Raw genomic sequence first — 22,239 nt, 5'->3', positions numbered from 1 at the left:
GCTAAGAGTATGTTTTGTTGTGTGCTTAAATTAGCTAAGTATCTGTTATGATTTCTCATCTTTTACGGCTTATTAAACCCCCCATAGTCAGTAAATGGTGAACCTGGATATTACTTTTTGTTTGCTGACAGGAGTAATTCACAAACTTCTCTCCCTCGAAGCAATTTATTACTGACGGCTCCTCCCGCGGAAAATTGCCGGTTGTTACCCTCTCTTACAGCAGCTGTGGCCTCCAAGAAATGCTGTTATTTCCCTCTAGCAGACTTCCCCATTCCTATGTTTCTGCCCTAGAGCTGCACCTCACCTGCTGGATGAATCAGTGCTTTTAAAAATATTGAATTAAGACTTCTAAAATCCTCCATATAAAATATTCATTGGCGTCTAGGGAGCAGGAGCATGGTGAGCTGGTGGCTAGGTCACTGGCTTGGGATGGTGGAGATCTACCTTCTATTCTTAGTTGTGCTGTGTGACCTTGGGCAAATCATTTTACCTTTCTCTGCCTCTGTTTCTCTTCCTGTTCTTTGTAAGCTCTTTGGCGTAGTGACCATCTCTTACTCCATGCTCCTACAATGCCTGGTATGGGTCCCTGGTCTTGGTTGGGGCCCCAGACTTCAGTGGAGTTACTTTGGATTTGCACTGCCGTAATGAAGGTCAAAATCCGACTCTAAAATTTTTGCAGAAATGCTTTTTTCATAATAGGAGAGTAAAGGCTGTAACAGTGCAGCTTCCAGGCCCCAGAAGGAGAGAGCACTTTTACAATCTTGGGGGCCCTTCCCTTTGGTTGCAAAAACACTTCATTAGGCAGGACATCTGCATAATTGGGTTTTTGCCATAAGGGTGTTTTTAAAAATAATGATGACAATACCAGACAAACTTGCCAAAAGGCACAACCTTGTTTTTCTGATTACTGAATATCCAGAAAAGATGACTAAAAAGGCTCACATACGTACATTCTGTGTATTTGTGTGAGCCAGTCACTTCTGCGTTAACTCTGTGTGGTTTTGGTAACTTAAGTGGCAGGATAGACTAGTGGTTAGGGCCCTAACCTGGCCCATGGGTGATGAGGTTTCAATTCCTGATCCACAACAGTGGCTGATTGACAACGGGGCGAATAAACACTTAGAGGCTATTTCTCCTCTTGCTCATTCCGGTTTGTGAAGGAAAATTAATGCTGGTTTAGAAACAGTGGATGAGAGGAGAATCAGATGTTCCGGCCAGGCCTACACTTAAACGTTAGGTCAACCCAGCTACAGAATTCTTCCATTGACCTAGCTACTGCCTCTCGGGGAGGTGGATTAACTACAGCGTCAGGGGAGCCCTTCCCCTACTGTAGCGAGCGCCTACCCTGAAACTCTGCAACTGTGCCACTGTAGCAGTTTAAGTGTAGATGTGACCTGAGTGTAGCAAATACATGGAGCCAAGTTCTCCTCTGTGTTACGCTGATGCAATCCCAGGGACTTCAGGTAACCAGTACTAAAGAAACCATGGGCCAGATCCTCCACTGCTGTAAATTGGGGTCACTCCATGGGTCAGTTTTGACTTACTCCAGCTGAGGATCTGGCCCCATATCCCTAAATAGAGCAAGTTAATGTCTCACTTCTAATGCTCCAAGGCCCAATCCTACATTCCTCGTGCATCCCCAACTCCCATTCGCCCCCATGGGAGCTTTCAGCGTGCAAGGAATCCAGGATCAGGTGCTTAAAGATCAAGTGCTGCTGTTAAGCCTTATCTAGGTGAACCATTACTGTGTGTCAATCTACAGCACACTGGTATGCCACAGACTGTCTGTGGATCCTGCCACAGCCTACTAAATTTTTCCTAGTGTGCAGTGAATTATACCGTTTTAGAGCAGAGTGCACTGGGGAGCTTTTAGTGCATGGTAGCAGGATCCACACAGACAATTAGTACATGGCACACTCGTGCCCTGTGGATTTACGCTCCAGCTGGCCACAGAGTAACTTGGCCTAGACAAATCTTTTGTTACTCCCAGGCAACTTTTCACCACACCATAAATATTTCCTTTCAAAGCTGCATTGCTTATTGTCTGATAGCATTTCATTATTTGCCATTGAATATCCTTATCTCTGTTTATATGAGCCCTGAAAAGGGGTAATTGGCCTGGGTCACCCCTCCTTTGGAGCAAAGTCTTTTTGTTCTGCTGTATGGCCCTGCCACAATTGGGTCCTGATTCATGAGTTTCTGTGTGCTACGATCATACAAACAATAACAACCTTGGAAGACCCCTTCTATTGAATCTTCCCCGGAATCAGTCTGTCAGGAGAGGATGAGTGCCTGTGCAATGGGGAGTGATTCTACCCCAAAGGCTCCTGGGATCTTCTCCACTGGCTTGAGGCCACTGTGCTGCATCTCCCTGACAGCATGGCTCCCCGGGAGAAGCACTGTCATTGCTCTCCCCAGCCACTGATGCTCCTAGGATCCCCATTAATAGTGTGGAGGAGTTAAGACTGTCCAGACTCCAGTATCTCAGCTGGCTTATCCATGGAGCTTGTATAGCTCAATGCCAGTGCCCTAGGCCCCCCCTCTCTGAAGCCACATATCCCTGACCCCAGGGAGGGGGTGACCAGTGCCCGGGGTGGGGGAGATGGCACTATGGAGGCGGTACTTTTGGCCAGACGATCTGGCCCTTTGACATTTATAAAATGCCCTTTCAGAGCTGTTAAGTATTCCGGCTCCGGTGATGGATTCCATATACACACATTTTATCCACTGGCACAAAGCAAGGAATGTTTCACACAATGACCCAATGTTTGCTACAATAAAGCCGTCCTTCTTCTCCCTTCCACAAAAGGAGCCCTCAGTGAGGTTGCATAATGGGCTTGGGGCTTCTTTGGCATCTGAATCGGCACACAGAAGGTGTTATTAAATTAGCACTGAGGAGCAAGTGTTTGGCTTCTAAGGGCTGTAGTGGCACCAGAGGAGCAAGGAGATGAAAGTGAACCATGTGCTAATGGCTCCTCTGCTCTTCTTTTCCGTATCTGTTAATGTCCCAATTAATTAACCTGAAAATCAACCTATAGGTCATGATGGTTGTGTTAGGGCTCAGCATGCTCATGACAAGTATTAATGGTGATGTTTCACCATGAAAATGTCCCATACAAATTAGAAGTAGAATGATAACTCTGATAGAGTTGGGTGTAGCATTTTTGTAGCTGGGTTGGTCCCTGGATAAGGTGGGTGAGATCATATCTTTTTATTGGACCATCTTCTGTTGGTAGAGAGACAAGCTTTTAAGCTTACACAGATCTGAAGAGCTCTGTGCAGCTTGAAAACTTGTCTTTCACCAGCAGAAGTTGGTCCAATAACAGATATTACCCCACCCACCTTGTCTCTAACTTTTCTATAGGCAGTTTGAACTGTCCTAGAAAATTGAATAGAAAATTTTACCCCTGCTCTCAAATGCTATCAAATGTATTTAATAAAAAAATCCTATAGAAATGGACTCTCGCAGAGATTCCTCACTTGTAAAGAAAACCCAAACTATTACAACTCGCTATTGATTTTCTGTAAAAAGCTACAAAGAGTCCTGTAGCAGTAACAGATGTATTGGAGCATGAGCTTTCGTGGGTGAATACCCACTTCGTCAGACACATGCTCCAATACGTCGGTTAGTCTGTAAGGTGCCACAGGACTCTTAGTCTGGTTCTGTAAAAAGTGACAAACACGGCTCCCCGTCTGATACTGACTTTCTGTATCCCATAGCACTATACTGTCGGAACAGCTACTTAGGACATGTTCTTGCCTCCTCTCATCTATCCTGGGCTCATCACAGCCTGAAGGCCCTTTTGACGTGGGAAACTCTCCCACTGACAGCAGCAGGATCTCATCAAGGTTCATTGTACTGCATGATGTATGGATCACAGTGTGACATACCTGTATGTCTACACTGGAGTTGGAGATGTAATTTCCAGCTAGGTTACATGTACCGCTCTAGTCTGATGGCGCTAGCGTGCTAAGAACAGCAGGGTAGCTGCAGTGGTGTAAGTGATAGGATGGGTTGACTGCCCCAAGTTTCAGATGGGATCATATTCGGGGCAGCTAACTCACCCCACTGCTCATGCTGTCATGGCTGCACCTCTATTTTTGGCACACTGGCTTGATCAGAGCTAGCATGCGTATGTATACCCCAGCTGGCAGTTACACCTCTAGCCCCCGTTTCACATCTCAGCCAGCCCGATATTTTAAGGTTATTTTTCCTAACAAGCCCTTAGGTCCCCAGACAGCTCTCTGCTGTGCAGTGCAGAGGATAGCACATTGCACAAACCACAAGATGAGAGAGATTGTGGTGGTGGTGGCGATGGTGGCAGCAGCTGATCAGAAGGTGCTCTGCAGCTTCAGGACATGGCGTGGGGTAGGATCAGGGGAAGGAGACAGGCATCAGCTGCTCTCTATAGTATGGTCCCTGTGTGTCCAGGAAGGTTTCCAAGTAGCCAGCTGACAGCCAGAAAAATGGTCCTGGATGGTTGCCCAGCCCCCCCTCGGCCCTTGTGACTTCACCCTCCAGTGCTGTCAACAAGGGGATCACGTTATTGCCATTACCAGTGTGGGCCACGTAGCAACCCAGCTCCTGAATGGAACGATTTGGCCCACGGAGCTGTTCAAAGATCCTCAGATGCTTCTGCTCTCTCTAGGTGCCTGAGCCCTTGTCATTGATTAAAAGGGGTGGGTGGGAGAGGGGCATCCCTGCCCCCCAAGGAATGATTCGGAGGCAACTCTGCAGAGGTGTGGGGTTTCCTGCATCCCATATGGCCATTCCCTCTGGGGGTTAGAATGCAGCCCTGGTGAACAGAAACAAAACCAAACCAGGTTTTACAGGTCCATCTGGTTCTGGTGTGGGGTTCTCTTTTCTGCAAGTCTTTTATCTTGTTTACGTCCCGCCCCCTCCACCCCTCGGCGATTGCCCTACAGACTTTCCACTCCTTTATCTGTCCAGGTCATCTGAGAACAATGTCCACACACAGTAATATTTCTGTGTTCCTCTCCTTCTAACTTGCGCTGTTTCCTTCATTCTAGCCCTGGTGCACCGGGTTCTTGATGATCTAGCTTGTGGAGTGTTCCCAAACCATATTCTCCAGCAGCTGTTAGGCTCCATATTCTGTGCTACTCCCCTTCTCCGTCAAGGTGACTCCATTTAAATCTCTGTGCTCTGCTAGCATACAGTGCAATGGTGCATCAGCCCCAGACTTTTTAAACCCCTGCCATGCTCACGTGCTGTTAGGGACCGAAATTGGACTGTTAAATGTGCTTGTGCCTTGCAATTGCAAGAATTTTTTTGAATCACTAGGTGGTGTCCGACTTGAGTGCATTGTAAAATCCATGCACCCTGTATAAAGTATGTACTGTCACAGATCCAAATAGAATCCCAGGCGGGCAGCCACCCTTTGGTACCAGAAATCAAGATTTTTCCAACAGGGCCCTCCACTGCATGAACGCCGAGAGCTAAAAACTTGTTGGCTTCCGCGTGGTTAATCATTTGAAATAGTAACCAACCAATTTATGTTGCTGTGTCTTAATAGTCTCCCTCCCCAAAATATTCCTGGCTTGTACTGCAAATCCAATTCAGTTCTCACTCTTCAAGTATTAAACTGTGGGTCTTTTCTTTCAAGCCTGTGGATTTTTTATGGGCACAATTGCTCTGGTAACAGGGCTTTTTTTGTGATTTCAGCGTGTTTATACCGTTGACCTTTGCTTCGAAAAGTGTTCAATAGTCTTCACTGGGCTGGAGCGCTGAAAGGCAGTGTTGTAAGGGCTTTATCCTATAGAAGCAGTGACCACAGGCAAAGCTTTATATTTGCTGAGTGATTTAATCTTACACATGCAAGACATGGCTCGATGCCATGTGTAATGTGGAGAAAAGTCCTCCTAGAGAAGCACTGATACCAAACTTTCCAAAACTTTTTAAAAATAACTTCCTATCCTGCTATTTTTAATCTAACAAGTAAAATCCATGGGTGTTGTCCCAAGAACACTACATTTAAGTACAGAGGAGTCCTAGGGGAAAAAATTTTTTGTTTAAAATGAAGCAGGAGTCTGGCTGGAAAGAGGTTGCTGGGGAGGAGGGTCCTGTTAAAATAAATGCCTGGTCAATATTAAGGTGAGAAAATAGGGAATGCCCCAGAATCAAGGGAAACAAGCCCAGGAGGCTAAATTGGAAACAGCTGTAGGAAATGATTCTGTAAACTCTTACTTGTGGGACTACTCACATGAAGGACTGGGCCCTTAATTAGTACGCCATCTCCGAATACTGTCCAGAGTTAAACCTGGTTAGAGTTCAGTTTGAAATCAGCAATAGCCAGGGAGAAGAAGGGATGTGTTTTTCAGCTGAAATTTGAAACGAGGCAGAGAGAATCAGCGAAGCAGAGAGTGACCAGGACCTGTTCTGACTGAGCTATGCCTTGTGCAGGAACAAGAGGGATGGGGACACTTTGCACTTACCCTATCTTTGAGACTTTGGGCTGCTCTAACTTGCACCTGGCTGCTCGTGGCCACAAGGAGCCATTTCAGAAACTGGGATTAGCTCCAGTATTTCCCCTTTTCCTTTGACCTCTAAATCAAGGGAAATTCTCCAGGGGCCATAGCCACCCAGTTTATGGCCTCTTTGCGCTGCTGGAGCAGCATAAAGGAGCCAATTCTTCTTTGCATTATGGCTCCTTTATGCTACTCCAGCAATGGCCACTGGGATTTAAGAAACCTAAAAACCACGCTGCCGAAAGAAGAAGAGTTGCAAAGGACCATTCAAGATGGAAATGCATTCGGCACATCACCAGGGTTACATCTCACCATGTGTCTCTCCTGCTGCATCTCCCTGGTAGCTTTTCCTAGCGCTCCTCAGTGTATTTCAGCTGACAATCCCCGTGAGATAGGGAAGTGCTGTCACCCCCATTTTATAGGTGGGGAAGTGAGGCCCAGAGAGGTCAGGTGACTTGCCCAAAGTCACATGGGGAGATTGTGATGGTGCAGGGAATTGAACAAAGGGCTCCAAAGTTCCACACTAGCCCCCTTACCGCAAGACCATCCTTCTTCTAGGGGAGCAACATGTGTGTGTTGGGGGCAGGAGGGTTACTTGTCACTTTCACACAGGTACAGTGCAGCACGGACATGTTATCCCCTTAGCCTCCCTCAGGTTCCTAGTGCATTTGATGATCCAGTTCAAAATTGCTTTACTTTATTAAGCCCTCCCTGGGCTTGCTCCAGTCCCCCTCACAGACCTGGTCTGTTTCCTCCCTCTCCATTCATGCCTGCCCTGGTTAGCACTGGCCTATTCTGTCTCCCCCTTCCCACAACTACTGCCATTCTTGATGAGAGAGCCGCCTTCTGTCCATGCAGAATAGTTGTGGGAGGGCAGAAAAGGCTATGATGTAGCCATGGTGGCGTGTACAATGGATTTCCGTCTTGAATGGTCCCTTGCAAGTTGTCTTCCTTTGGCAAGAGTCAGTATGGGAGGATTTAGGTTTATTAAATCCCTCAAAATTGTAACTTCCAACCACATTCGTGGTCAGGCTCATGCTCTACTTCCTTCAACCTCAGCTGTATAAATAAACCTCCTGTAATCTTCTGCACGCTGGACACAACGCCGCTGTTGCAATCATCTTGTTCTTAACTGATGCAAGACTGCAACTTGCCGGGACCATAAGTAGATCCTTGCTTATGACAAGCTCAAACCAAAGGATGTTAAGAATACACCGTAACACGTTTGACACTAAAAACTGCTGTTTCCTCACATCAGCTGTTTTTAATGGCCATTTTTCTGCTTCAGATAAGAGTTGTATCATAATACCAGGGAGATGAAGGTCATATAAGTACATTTTATTTTATTTATAGTCTGTGTGTTGTAATAGAATCTAGGAGTTCTGACTCCTAGCTTTGTGCTTTAACCATCACTGCAAGCTTCCTCTCTGTTCTCTCAGATGAGTTCTAGCTTATAAATCTGATGTATTTCAGTCAGTGTGTACAATGAAGCTAGACTAGTTCATGGGTTCTTGACCTGGGAATCACAACTATTCCGCCCTTGTCCGTACTGGTAGATGGGATGAGGTCCCAGCTAGAGGGGAAAGAGAGTCCTGCTATGGCATAGGTTTAGAATGACAGGTCTAGTTGGTTTCACTTTCTGACACTATCAGTCTAATCAGTCTTGTTTTCTACAGAGCTGTTAGCTCCATCACACTGTAGCTCTGTGCTGCAAATCCTGCAGGAGAAATGTTCAAATAAATGTAAATGAAAAATGGTTTCCATTTGCATTGGGTTTAAACATCATGAAAACATTTCAATTAACTTTAGGTTTTGTGAAACCCTGTTTTTATTGTCAAAGCTACGTTTTGGGACTGAGCTGCCTAACAGCATCTTTTTAAATTCTGCCTCTGCCGGCTGCAGTTCCTGATATGACGTGATAGGCTAATGAAACATATCTCTTGTTCTTTTCTGTAATCAGTCCATTAAACGTGTCTGAAATTCATATTTTGAAAGTATTTCTTTGTTTAGCCTTGGGCTAGATTTGTGTGTGTGTGTGTGTGTGTGTGGCTGGCTTTGGGTATTTCCTATTTTTGCCAAGCAAACTATCAAGAGAAATACCAATGTATGTTAATTTTTTTTAAATGGTGCTGTCCAAAAACACTGTAATCTACAGCGTTTAATTAAAAACAACACATAAATAGTACATCCAGCTTTTCTGGACCTCAGCCTCTGTTAGTGTTTATGGGCTTTTAATAGATGTGGTTAGTTGTCTTCTTCCCCTGCAAGAACTGTCCAGAATAATTGATGTTTCTTTAGGATGGCACAGCAAATGCTGAGATGCTGAATAAAAGGCAGGTAATTAAGAAGCACTGGAATGTGTGTTATACATGGATATGTATATTTTTCCCTTCAATAGCTCCTTTCATATGGAAATCTCAAAGTGTCTTACATGCATGAATGGATTAATCCTTAGAACTCCCCCCCCCAACACACAAACGAGATAAGGCGGTGTATTATCCCCATTTTACAGGTGGGTAGATCAAGACCCGCAGCTGTTCTGAAGCACCATGGATTGGCTCTGTGATCTTTGGCAAGTCACTTTGCATCTCTGAACATCTGTAAAATGGAGACATTACTTACCCACGGTTGTGAAGTGCTTTGAGATTTTCAGGTGAAAGGCTCATTACTCCAAAGCCTGTTGAGGTCACTGGAAAGACCCTCATTGCCTTCTGTGGGCTTTGGAGCCAGCTCATAGTGGTTGAGGTTGAAATAGAGCCTAGTTCTAGTCCCCATTCCAGTTCCGGACCCTGGAACCACACTATCATTGCTATAGATGGCTGGGCTGGTCCAGAGGAAATGACATTACCCATTTCTCAAGGAGAGCCTTTTAAACAGTTCTGAAATGTTGGAATAGCCGGATATGGTGGGGGAATTTTCTTCATTTTTAGTTTCCAGCCTGGATCAGAACTTCAAACATTGAAATATCTTTGATCTCACAAAATTTCCAGTCCGGTTTTGTACACTCAAAGCGGTTTGTAGAAGCTTTGGTTAAGCATCTGATTTTAGGGGGTTACTTATCTGAACCAAACTCAAACTCTGAACTGTTGTCGTCATCTTTTATTTGCTGCTACATCGCAGTAGTGCCCCAAATGGTTTAGGTGCTTTCCAGTCACAGAGGAAGACAGTCTTTGTCCTCAGGAATTCACAGTCTGACAAGGGTCATCCATTGCTAATTGATACCTAGAGATGTGTAAGTCAATGAGAGAGCTCTTTCAAAGGGAGAGATGAGTCATTGAGTTGCTGTGCTCAGAAAGAGACCATTATCAGCCGATAAAGTGTGAACGGAAAGCTAATACAAGGTCAAATTCTGTGCGCAGTTACACCCACCCAACCCCATGAACTCAATGAGGGGTAGTACAGGTGTTTTGTACTCCAGTAGTACTCCCTTGTGTTTTATATTCCAGCAGTTACATTTCTGGTGAACATTTGCTGCATGTGCATGACATTATAAGAGGAACAGATTCCCCCTCGGGGAAGGAGAGCATTGCACCCATGAGACTGAGAACAGAAGTTACCGAGTCGTCAAGTAGCACATTTAAATTTCTTGCGTTTTTTTTCCTTCGCAGCTTTGGAAAATGCCAGTGTAAAGTTGGGGTAACCGGCTTCAAGTGTGACCAGTGCCGCGATGGATACTACTGGGTCAACCAAACCAGCTGTGAACCATGCCAGTGCAATAACTATTCCAACAGCTGCAATGTCTTAACAGGTACAATACTTCTGACAGCTTAGAGCCAAGTTCTCCTCCATAACATTGGTGGGGCTTCATTGAGGTCAGCAAGGTTGCAGTGGTGAGTGAGTGGTGGTTTGGGTCCTTACCATCTATTCTAGAGTACATCTACATAGCAAGCAGAAACCCGCAGCACGGAGTCTACAGGCTTAGGCTCAAGTGGCTCGATTCTACGGTACTAAAAATAGCTGCGTAGACATTTGGGCCCCTCTCTAGGTTTCAGAGCTCAGGCTCCAGCCCAAGCCGGAACGTCTACACGGCTATTTTTAGCTCCACAGCCCAAGTCTATAGACCTGAGCTCTGAGACTTGTTGCTGTGGGTTTCTGCTTCCTGTGTAGATGTACCTGTAGTCAGCTGTCCCTTGATTTCTGCCATTGTATTTAGAGTCATAGAGTTTAAAGCCAGAAGGGACCATCAGATCATTTAGTCTGACCTCCTGTGTAACACAGGCCACTAAATACCACCTAGCCATCTGCACACCAAGCCCAACAACCAGAATTAGACAAAGTATTACAGCCCTTAGAAGACTAATCTCTCCAATCTCATCCCTTTGATTTGTATCTTTCATTTAATTGTACTTGTGCATAGGGCATAAAATCATCTACTTGCACCCAAACTCTATCATTTTGGATCTGATCCTCTTCCCACTGAAGTTGGTGTGAGCTTTGCCATTCACTTCGACAGCAATATTGAGCCTTTATTATGTCTAGGGCTCCAACTAGGAATCCAGGGCCCCATTGTTCTAGACCCTATACAAACACATAACCAGAAGACGATCCTGACCCAAAAGAGCTTACTTATTGCTGTACTTTCTATTCCCCAGAAGTATGGATTATTCAGGTGTTGGCTGAATGCAACCTGTATTTTCACAATTAACACTGAGCGCTGCAGAAATGGGCCATTCATACTTGTTTCTGGTTTTTAATGCATTTGCCGCCTGTCCATTTTGTGTTGACTTTCCTTGAACATTGTGATACATTTAAACACGTTTTCTGTGCTGAAAAAAGTAAATTGCCTTTCTGGGTCCCTTCACACCAGAACCCCAAAGAGAGAGAATATCATGTGACTTACACGACCTATCCCGGCTCAGCAACAGAGCTCCAATTTTGAAATTCAAACTTAAATTGATGAGCCACAGAGTAAAATAAAACTCACCAAAATTTTGTCTAGTGAGTTAGAAATAGGCAATGAATTCAAGAAGTTTGCAGCTTGTTTGCCAACAGCCTGTGAGCAGAAAGACACAGAATTAATCAAATGAATTATTTGTTTGTCATTATTTGCTCTGTTCTAGTATTTATTACTACATTATCTGTGCATTTCTAATAAAGACACAGAGTCAATATTGACAGTCACAGAATTAACTCTCAGCAGATAACACCCTCATTGCTTTCTACAGAAGAACAAATTTAATGGGAAATCTAGCAGATATTAGATCTTCTTTCGGTGTGGCCTTGATTCAGCCAAGCACTCGCTCATATACTTAATTTTAAGTATGTGATTAAGTCCCATTGAAGTCATGGGACATAAGAACATGTTTCAAGTTAAGGTGTGCTGAAGTGCCTGGCTGAGTCAGAGCCTTTATGTGTGTTTTTTAGCTATTTGATATGAAATTACATACCAAAAAAAGAAAACAAAAAACCAGCTAAGCCCTTGATCTTGCAGTCAGTCTGTGGAGGCAAAACCCTTTGCCATGAGTGTCAAAGGTCCATCTTTATAGATCAGATTGCAAAGCTAAGCCCTTGATCTTGCAGTCAGTCTGTGGAGGCAAAACCCTTTGCCATGAGTGTCAAAGGTCCATCTTTATAGATCAGATTGCAAAATCGAAGCCTAACCATGTTACTGTTAGTTTAATCTATGATGGAACGATAGAAAGTTCCTATTCTTTCTTTACTTGCATTTCCTTTTTATTGCTGAAGCAGAAAAACAGGTAGTAAATTAGATCTGATTTCTAACAAGTAATATATGCATGTAGCTCTTGGTATGAACTAGAGATTGCACTTTGTTTCACCTTTCCAGCTTTATATAAAAGTGTGTATTCCTTGTCAATGTCAACGTTTCTATTGCATTAATACTGTGTTGTGGGCTCCCTCTTGTGGCTAATTGAAAACCTACATTGTTTTGACAAATCCCAGTTGGATAATGTGACGGAATTTCATATAAAGGATGTTTTCTCACAGTATGTTGTATGGATACAGGTTCATTAGGTTTTAGTGTGTTAAAGAGAGAGTATTTAGAGCAGGCAGACTGGAAATCAAGAATCCCGGGCTTTATTCTTACACATACTGCCTAGTATAAGCCACTTCACCTCTCTTGTGTCTGACTGTATTCATCTGTAAAATAAGTGTAACAACACCTACCTACCTGAGGAGCCACCAGGCTTAGTTAATGCTTGAAAGGTGCAATCAGAATCGAAACTGTTCTGAAATATTAATGCTTTCCACAAAGAAGAAAGTGATCCCTGGTCCAAAACCTTTAGGATGCTTTGTACAATTGAGTGACCTATTGGTCCACTGGCAACGCAGCCAGTTGGAGTATTGCAGAGGAAGATGCTTGGAACTTCTGCTGGTGGGAAAGGATGTGGTCTTGAAATGGAGAGGTCTGCACAGAAAATGTGTGCAGCTATTCCAGATTTAGGGCAGCATAACCGAGAGCAAAGTCTAACTCAAGTGCCTTAAAGCTGAGTAGGTGAGACTCCCTCTAATAGTTGACTCTCCATGATTCATTCAATCCTTGGTCTCCATGGTGAGATTGCCAAAAGAGGTTGCAATTAGGGGATGGTGGTTTCCATCATGTGGACATCTCTCCCACTGAGACCACCAGCTCAAGTCATACAGGCCACTGCACAAGAAGCAAATATTGACTAGAAGACTGGGTTATGGAGCACTGCAAGCACCCTTAGTCACCGCCAACCTGCGCCATATGGTCAGCTGGTTCCAAAAAGCAATACCCAGCCAGTTATTCATTCTCCCATTAATCGGCGGATCAAATACCAGGACAAATTGTATTTGCTTGGAGACTCCCAGTCCCCAGGGTCACTGGTGCACCAGCAAAGAAAGACAGAGTAATGTAATGTACCTGGACTTGCATGATGCTTGAACAGCCTTGATTGATGTTACAAGGAACTATATTGTGTTTAAACTCTAGTCTGAACATGAACCTGATGGGGATTTTGTATGCCTGGTTGCTGTTGATACTAGCATTCCCCCCCACTCCAGAACCCTGACAGCTTAGCACAGCAAGTGAGCGCCTGGAACTACACTGCTCTGCACCATCTTGGTTTGCGGAGAGGCTGCTTTTACCTTTCAGAGGCTTGTACTTGGGATTTAATCAAATAAGCTTCCCCTGGGTCACCTCCACCCCTCAGTAAGAGGCTTGTTGAAGCAGATGATGTTCCTGTTGATGGATGAGCTTTCGATAGGGGCTGTATTTATATTGCTAGCAGGATTGGCTTCCTTTGTTTGCAGTAACATCAAATGGAATTTGACAAAAGGCTAGATCATGCCACAAAGGCACAGCCTCTAGTAAGAGGCAACATGTTGCTTTGCTGTTCCAGGAGCACCCCAGAGAAGTCATTTTGGCTCAGGAACCCCCAATTCCTTCTCTGCTCCCCCAGCCTTTCTCCAGCGGGTTAGACCAGCAACAAATGCTCCCCCACGGCCCTGGCTCAACTCTGCTGGTCAGTGCATTGGGAATGGAGCCACACCCCACGCACTCAGACCCAAGGTCCGGGTAACCTGCGCAAGGGGGTTCTTACTCCACCTCATGTCCTCCTATCATTGCAGCCTGCATCGCATGCCCAATCTCCGAAACTTGAGAGCAGTACTACTGGCATTAGGAGTGAGGAGCCTGGTGTCCGTGAATTTTGATTGGCAGAGAGGCCAAAGACAGATGCAACATAGACTTTTAACTGAATTCTTTGGTTAACTTAAACAGTGACATTGCAGTGATAGAACAAATGTACAGCAGAAATCAAGGGAGCTGTCCTTGACATCCCCAGGGTGATGCTTACAGGGCCTTAACCCATCATACTGACCGTTTCAGGTATTCCCAAGGCACCAAAAATCAGTGGGGCTACTATTAATTGCATGAATTTATTAGTATAGGTAGGCCTACATTTTCAAAAGTTTCAAGTGATTTTTGGGTGCTTATATTTTTGACTGCCTAACTGGGGGTAGGGGGTAGCTGGTGGTCAGAAAGTATTGAGGTGCCCCAAATCAGATCCTTTGAATGTGTCTTAGGTCTAGCCCTAAGAAAAGGGGCATCCAAAATCACTAGTTACTTGGGAACATTTAGGCTGTGCAATATAGATCTGTCTGTCTGTCTGTGTGTGTGTGTGTCTCTCTCTCTCTCTCTCTCTCTCAAATATAGATGTAGATATTTAAATATACCCTTGACAAAATGTTCTGCTGCTGCTGTTGCTAAATGAATCGTCTGTTGTTTTTGTTGATTTCTCTTAGGCACCTGTTTGAACTGCCAAGGAAATACAGAAGGAAGCCACTGTGAAAAATGTAAGGTGGGCTTCTTTAGAAGCATCCTCCCAAGCCACGAATGTAACCGCTGCCCATGTTCAACAGTGGCATCTACCGGCAGTTGCCAAATAAGTAAGGCTCTTCTTGTATGCTAGTGAAAGCAACTTCTTTCAATATATTTCACAGCTAAATTGTACTCAGAGCTGATTATCCTAGTGCGCCAGTTTGTAAGCTTTGCCTTTGAATCCCTCTTTCATGGGAACTGGAGTGTGTTATTGGAAGTGACGTGACATTTAGGAGTGCAGGATTTATTGACCGTATTCTTGGAGTATTTATGATGCTTCTTGTGAGAGCAAGAAACCATTGAAAAATCTCCCTTGCTGCAGGCGTTAGCCATTACGTATTAGTGTGGTTATCCTGGTGGTTTCCACTGCTAGTTTTAAGTGTCTTTATTGTTTTGCAGACAAAAAGACATAGATACAGTGGAGAGCTAGTCTGTGTTATCAGCAGTGGGTGAAATCCATCCTTCTGCAGAAAGTTAGCAACAGGCCTGTGCAACCCTTAATTCCTGCTTAAGTGGAACTGAAGCAGTGCGTAGGCAACATGCTGGCCCTTTGACCAGGGGTAAATTTCACCCAGTGTACACAGAAAATAGACCTGCCGCAAATAATCTGTGCTCTTTGCTTGGCTGCAGGGCTTGTGAAGATGTCTGTGCCTTACAGGTTTTGCAGTGTAGCTTTGAGCTCTTGCCACCTCATTACTAGAGAGATAGCAAAGGGGTGATGAGATGAAATTAATCAGGGGGGAAATTTAAGCGGCTGTCCCTGGCCATGTAAGAGACTCCCAAGAGAAGAGACAGAAGCCCTGTTGCTTGGGATTTTCAAATTAATTTTGGACAAAATGCTAGAAAACAAACTATTGGGATCAGTCCTGCACTAGTAGGGAGATGGCCTAGGGTAGTTTTTCCCAAACCTAGTAGGTGGTTGGTCCCTTATTTGAAGACTGAATTTTTGTGATGCCCATACATTTACTATAAAAGCAAGAATAAGGAAATGTATTAATGATAACAAGGCTAGGCCTAGTAATTTGTGTGTTTTCAAGAGGTTGGTGGTGAATACTTGAGTTCTAAGGCAAATGGTGTGAGGGAGAGTAACCTTAGCTTTAGGTTGTAATAAAATTTTCAACGCCTTGTGATTTCCCCTGCCCTGCTTCCCCAGGTTGAGATGATCTAAAAAGTTCTTGTCCATTCATAACTTCCATGGTGTAGTCCCAATGGGCCAGATGCTCCATGCAATCCATCACTCAAGACAGATGTGTCCTGAAGTAGTAGTAATCTCAGATTGACTGGAAATATGCTAACTATACTCTGTGACTGGGCACCAAGATTTAGAAACCTAAAAATGTGTTTTATTTTTATGGGGCAGCATAGATTTATAGGGCTGAACAGAAAAGTCCCTGCTGCAAAGCGCTTACATTTTAAAGACATGAGCGTTCAGCTTTTACACGGGCAATCTCCCATTGACTTTAGAACCTGACTGCAAATCAGTGTGATGCAGAGCAAACATGCAAGTGGTACAAGGAGCATTCTTTCACAGGGCTCGTTCAGTGATATATGCGATATCTCTTTTTTTTTCAGAACCTGGTCAACACGCTCCAACGTGTGACCGATGCAAAGCCGGATACACTGGCCCGAACTGCGACCAGTGTGACAATGGCTATTACAATTCCGACAGCATCTGCATTAGATGTAAATGTAACGGGAATGTAGACCCAGAGCAGTCACCCAAGGTGTGCAAGCCAGACACAGGGGAATGCATTGGCTGCCTCCACAACACGGCCGGGTTCCATTGCGAGGAGTGTCAGGAAGGTTATGTCAGAGACCCGGAGGGAGCCAACTGCACCAAGAAAGGTAAATGCTTCTCCTTGAATCAGTGTCCGTGTTTCCTAACCAGATCAGACACACGCAAGCTGCCTGGGGGTGGGGAAGGAATATTGGGTATATTTATTCCTGGAGGGATTTGCTGTCGAAGATGATGCAGCTTTAGCATCTTCCAAGGTGGACATGGGAACTCATTCCTTTAAAAGGGCCAATCCAAGGGGGAAGCTGGAAGAAAGTTCCCCTGTAGCCATTATAATGTTTTCTCAAGCTTCATTTTCAGCTTCATTTTACCGAGAGCCTGTCTGAACATTGCCTGCGTTGAAAGGAGCAGCATGATGTTTCTGACGCACGGCTAATTTTTGGCATTCTGGAAATGGCTCTTGACAGACAGTTCTCTCTACAGCTTGAGACAGCAGGCTGGGGGAAGGCAGAATCTTCTAGGTTTTGGCACAGAAAAGTATTTAATAAAGTTCCTTTCCTGCAGTGAACTTTTGTGTGTGTTTTCATGCGTGTTTGTGCGCATGTCTGTATGAAAAGAGAGACTAATATATTCATCTTGCTTGTGTTATACAGAAGGTCAGACTAGATAATCTAATGATTTGTTCTGGCTCTAAAATCCGTGAATTGGAGATTCATCTAGGTTTTCGGTAATTCATCTGTTCACCAAAACTGTGGCAGGCAATATCATGAAATAAACTGAAACAAAAAATTATATATAATTCGGTTTGTATCCTGATTTCTAGAGCTGGATGCAAACTCTTAACCCCCTGGTGTGTTGCGTTATTTGACTACATTCAGTAGCACTTCTCACGTCAGCAAGGATTTACAGGATTGGCACCTTTTATAAAGGCTTTTTATCATAACACACAGTGCTTCAAGAACTATCACCTCCGCTTTGTAGCTGGGAAAATAAGGCACAGAGCGGTTAGCAACTTGACCAAAGCCACACAACAAATCCAGTGGCAGAGCAGGGATGTGAACTCACTATTGCCTGATTTTGAAGCCTCTTATTCCTCATCCTCATTGCATCTAATACTCTCAGGTGCATGGTGGTAATGAAGAGGCGACCTTATAACAATATAGCCCTGAATAAAATGGTAGAAAGTTCTTCTCCCATAGTCTTCTCCCAGTGGTTGTCAGTAAGTTACTCCACTAGATAGATTGCAGGCTCCATGCACATGTGGTTGTACATAGGAAGGAGAGTGCAGAATTCCAAAACATATCAGGACCAAATTCATCCCTGCTGTTCCAAGAGATTTAATTCAAAGGCACTACAATAACCTTCATTCTCTTACTAATTCCTGAACGGACAGACTGCAAGATTGTTTTCTGTGTGGGGAAAAGAGATGATTAGTAAAAAAGTTTAATATTCATCTGCTGTAACTTTATGTATGCTATCTGCAACCCTGCAGAGACAGCCAATTTCACACTGGTCCATCCGTTGTAATGCATTGGTTTTGTGTGTTAGGGACTGACTGACCTTGTTCCATAGTAACATACATGCCTTTGTTTTTGAATGACCCTTTCCAGCCTGCACCTCTCCTGCCACTTTAATGACATGATGAGATAGCTGATTACTGACTTGGGGAAATACTGCCCTGAGGCAGCTATCATGTTTCCTTGACACCTGTTTTCCTTTCTTTGTTAATATTTAAAAGATCTGCATTTTTGTTCCCTGTTTGCTGAATGTTGCTTGACCATGAGATTTTAGGGCCAAGATTTTCAGAAGTGACTAGTGAATTTGGAGGCCTCAATTTTGGGCAGCCCAACTTGAGGCAACTAAAAGGGGTCTAATTTTCATGGGGTGGATGCTCAGCAGGCCCTTTTTAAGGAGTCTCGGGTTGGATACTGAGAAAACTGGAGCACCGAAAATAACTAGCCACTCACGAAAACTGATCCTTTATATTTGCTTAGTCACAAGAGCAGACTAAAGCAGGATCCTTGAAGCACTCAGGATTTGGGCTTTAACGTTTTTGCCCCTTCCCCCCGTCAGCAGTAAAGACATACAACACATTTCCACTCCGCACTTCCAGTTGATTTCTGTGTCAGTGAGGTAGTGAGCAAATCTGTAGTGCTACATATCAAGTTCCTGTACTGCGTGTTAACAATTCTCGCTTGTTAAATAGGTAGCACTGGGAGGCATAGTGCTACCACGTGTTAAGCAGATTTGTGCGTAAACGGGTCTGTACTGTACTTATAAATCCAACAGTGTGCATTTTCCAAACAGCATGTACATTCACAGCAACGCCATCAGCACCACAGTCTAATTAAACCACTAGTGAGACAAAGCTAAGGTTGAGTGGTGGTAGAAATTGGTCTGGGTGAGAGCCAATGGTCATTTATTATATGGTGGAGAGGAGCTGGGTGGATACCTTCACTGTGCATTTGTAGCGTGTCTAATGGCTAGCATATATTTAAATGTGTATATGATAAGGAAGCTTGAGGCTAGTCAATTAGGTTGTGTCAACAATGTTTTAACCTTAACTGTCCTCTAACTAGATTGTTTTGTGTGGAACCTTATTTGAGGTTGACGTTTTGTAACTTGTAATAGCTTTTTATTAAGAACTTTATTCAGTGGCTCAGTACTGCAGTGATTGGTGGTATAAAAATACCTAAGATAGACAGGACCAAATTCTCTTCTTAGTTTCACTCAGACAATCACATTAAAATGGATAGAGTGGGATGGATGTAGCTGAGAACAGGACTAGGTCCATGGAGCAGAAACATTCTAAATCCTCTGTCTAGTTGTAACATGTTCTGGTTAGGGACCTTTCCACCTCTAAGTCCATCCCTGGGCTTTAAAGTATAATCACTCTCCTACTGCTGGTGCTTAGGGGCTGATCCTGAGAAGGGCTGAGTATCCCCAATACCTGTTGCCTGTACCAAATTAGCCTTTCAGAGGTGATTCTCCTCCTCAGCCCCTACTAGTAAAAGTTCTCTTCAGAAAACCTTTTGTATGGGTGAAATCCTGGCTCCACTGAATGGAAAACGTCCTTTGACTTTGTGGAGCCAACATTTCTCCAGTTGAGTTGCACTTGGAGTGACTTGAATTCATCATGAGTAATCAAGGTCTTGTGGGCCATATTTTCAAGAGCAGAGCATCCACAATCGGGGCCAGATTTTCTAAAGAGCTCAGCTCCTATTTGGACACCCAAACAAGGAGAAGGTTTTCAAAAGTGCTCAGCACCCAGCAGCTCCCATTGTGATGCTTATGACCAGGTTTTCAAAAGAACTTGGCCCTCAATGCGCTGATCTGGCCAAATATTTTGATGTGTAAATGGGACCTGAACAATTCTGACCTTTAAAAATTTTAGTTTGTTGCACTCATACTAACAGTGATCTATAGGCAGAGCCATTTATTTCCTGTTCTCCAGTCATGGCTCACCATGTATTTTATTGTTCGTGTATGTATTAATTTACGTATCTCATTTTTATTTGTAGAAGTCATTCCTGGTCCTGAACCTAGAGGGTTTATAACTGCTGCTCCCAACATCAGCAGGCCAACATCATTTTCAACTACGGTGATAAACAGTACGTTAGCGCCAACAACTGTGCAGACTATATTTCCTATCAACTCCTCTGACAATAGTACCTCTGCATTGGCAGACGTCTCCTGGACTCAATTTAACATCATTATTTTGACAGTTATTATCATTGTTGTGGTCCTATTGATGGGATTTGTGGGTGCTGTCTACATGTACCGTGAATATCAAAACAGAAAACTTAATGCTCCTTTTTGGACCATTGAGCTCAAGGAGGACAACATTAGTTTTAGCAGCTACCATGACAGCATACCCAACGCTGATGTTTCAGGCTTACTGGAGGAAGACGGAAATGAAGTGGCACCAAATGGACAGCTGACGCTGACAACTCCCATGCATAACTATAAAGCTTAAAACAAGAGTCACTCCAGCTATTCCAAAGTTGGTTTTAAAAAATTACCATCCTTGTTGAAGGGGTATCAAAATCTGTACCAAGGCTCCAAGCAAAGGAATTTGCTACCCACATATTCTTTTACATCGGGCACGGCGTAGCTTGCCGTTGAGCAGGAAAGGAGTGTAGTGCATATGAATTTCAGGTAAAATTATGAAATGCATTCAGTGTATTGTTTTCCATGACGATCCATAGAATTCATTGCTAAGGACTTTCCATAAAATTATGCTGACCTTAAAGTATATTTTTATATGAAAAGATGGTGGGGGGGGGTAGTAACCAGTGCCCCCTGATTAATCAAAAGCTACTTTGACTTCCAGCCAAGCTAAGGCCTACACCAGTAGCCTATATTTTGAAAAGCAGCCTGTTTAATTAACAGCCGACTTTTGAAAATAGACGTTTGTAAAGACTTCGTTTTATTTCCTGGTACGAATTTGTGTTTTTATATATAAAAAAGGGAAATCATGTTCATTTCACTGTACTGCTAAGAGACTTCTAAATGAGTAAATGTTACACTAAAGTCACCATGTTCAGTTCTCCAACAATTTGGGGAGCAGAAACAGTCAATCAGGAAAATGTCTGGGGGTGGGGGGAGAAAGATCACTGTTTTCCCTTTCTGAGTTCTCATACAAAGTGATGATACTATTAAAACACAGAAATCCATTTTCAGTAGAAGGAGTTAATGAACTTGTATACATACTGTACAAGGGAAGACGACAAGACATCTCAGGGTCACGTGTACAAATAAAAGCTAGGCTTAATATCCTACCCTGATAGAAATGGTGTGTTCTGTACATAGAATGTAATATATCTTCTCTCCATTGTATTTATAACTATTTGTAAAAAAAAAAAATCATGAGTCATATTTTATCATCTAGATTTTATCTGTACAGCGGTTAGTGGCATTGTAAAAAAAAAAAATATGGGGATTGTTTAAAATTGTGTAAATCAGATGGCAATATTGCTGGAGCTGGGCCTCTGGCAAACACCCATCATTTAAAGTTCTTCTGATATCACTGAAATTTTTTTAAAGTTGTCTGTTTCCTACTCGTTATCTGTAACGGTTCAAACTCCCCGACTCCTTTAAAGGTATGGCCCATAGTATCATGAATAGAGACTAGTCAATTTCCAGAGATCAGGTGTAACATTTGGTAATTTGCTGTGAAATGCCAGCACAAAATGGAAACATGCTGTTACAAATACATAATTATTTATGGCCTGATCCTGAAAACCATGATGAACATGCGCTGTTGTTATTCACATGCATAATTCCTTTGAAGTCCACAAGACTGCTCGTGTGAATAAAGACTGCTTGGTGTGATCAAGGATTGAGGTGCTGAGCTTTGCCTTTCCCCACTTGAAGATAATAGCAACACTCCCATTGACTTCAATGGAACCAGGACGTCACCTAAGAGTTTACAGATCAGGTTCTTCATTGCAAAATTCTAGTTTAAAAAAAACAGATTATATGGACGCTGTCAAGCAATTTATGCCTAGAAGTTCTTGTAGCTTTAAGCTGTTCTATGCTGGGGAGAGTCAGGAGCCTCAGTTGCCAAGAAACACACAAAGGTGCATTGGTTATGCAAAGTCCTACTGTTCTTGTGGAGAGGCAGACTAGCTGTTAGAAGAGGGAGCACAGTTAACAGCTGACAGAGCTTTTCTGGCTCAGCAGAATGGAGATAGCCACATGGAAGCAGGATGCT

General features: G+C 43.6%; 1 protein-coding gene across 1 annotated transcript in view; it reads left to right on the top strand.

The window, feature by feature from the left end:
* MEGF9 (multiple EGF like domains 9) overlaps positions 1 to 22,027 on the top strand; it is a 68,991-nt gene extending 46,964 nt beyond the window's left edge. The window contains exons 4-7 of the mRNA XM_039507014.1: positions 10,095 to 10,234; positions 14,713 to 14,856; positions 16,361 to 16,633; positions 20,045 to 22,027. Coding sequence (XP_039362948.1) covers positions 10,095 to 10,234; positions 14,713 to 14,856; positions 16,361 to 16,633; positions 20,045 to 20,499 — 1,012 coding nt within the window. The 3' untranslated portion in view covers positions 20,500 to 22,027. The remainder of the gene's footprint in view (positions 1 to 10,094; positions 10,235 to 14,712; positions 14,857 to 16,360; positions 16,634 to 20,044) is intronic.
* Positions 22,028 to 22,239: the final 212 nt, after the last annotated feature.

Source organism: Mauremys reevesii, linkage group 19, assembly GCF_016161935.1.
Source record: "Mauremys reevesii isolate NIE-2019 linkage group 19, ASM1616193v1, whole genome shotgun sequence".
NCBI classification, from domain to species: Eukaryota; Metazoa; Chordata; order Testudines; family Geoemydidae; genus Mauremys; species Mauremys reevesii.
Note: the sequence above shows the minus strand (reverse complement) of the source record. Positions and strands in the feature narration are given on the sequence as shown.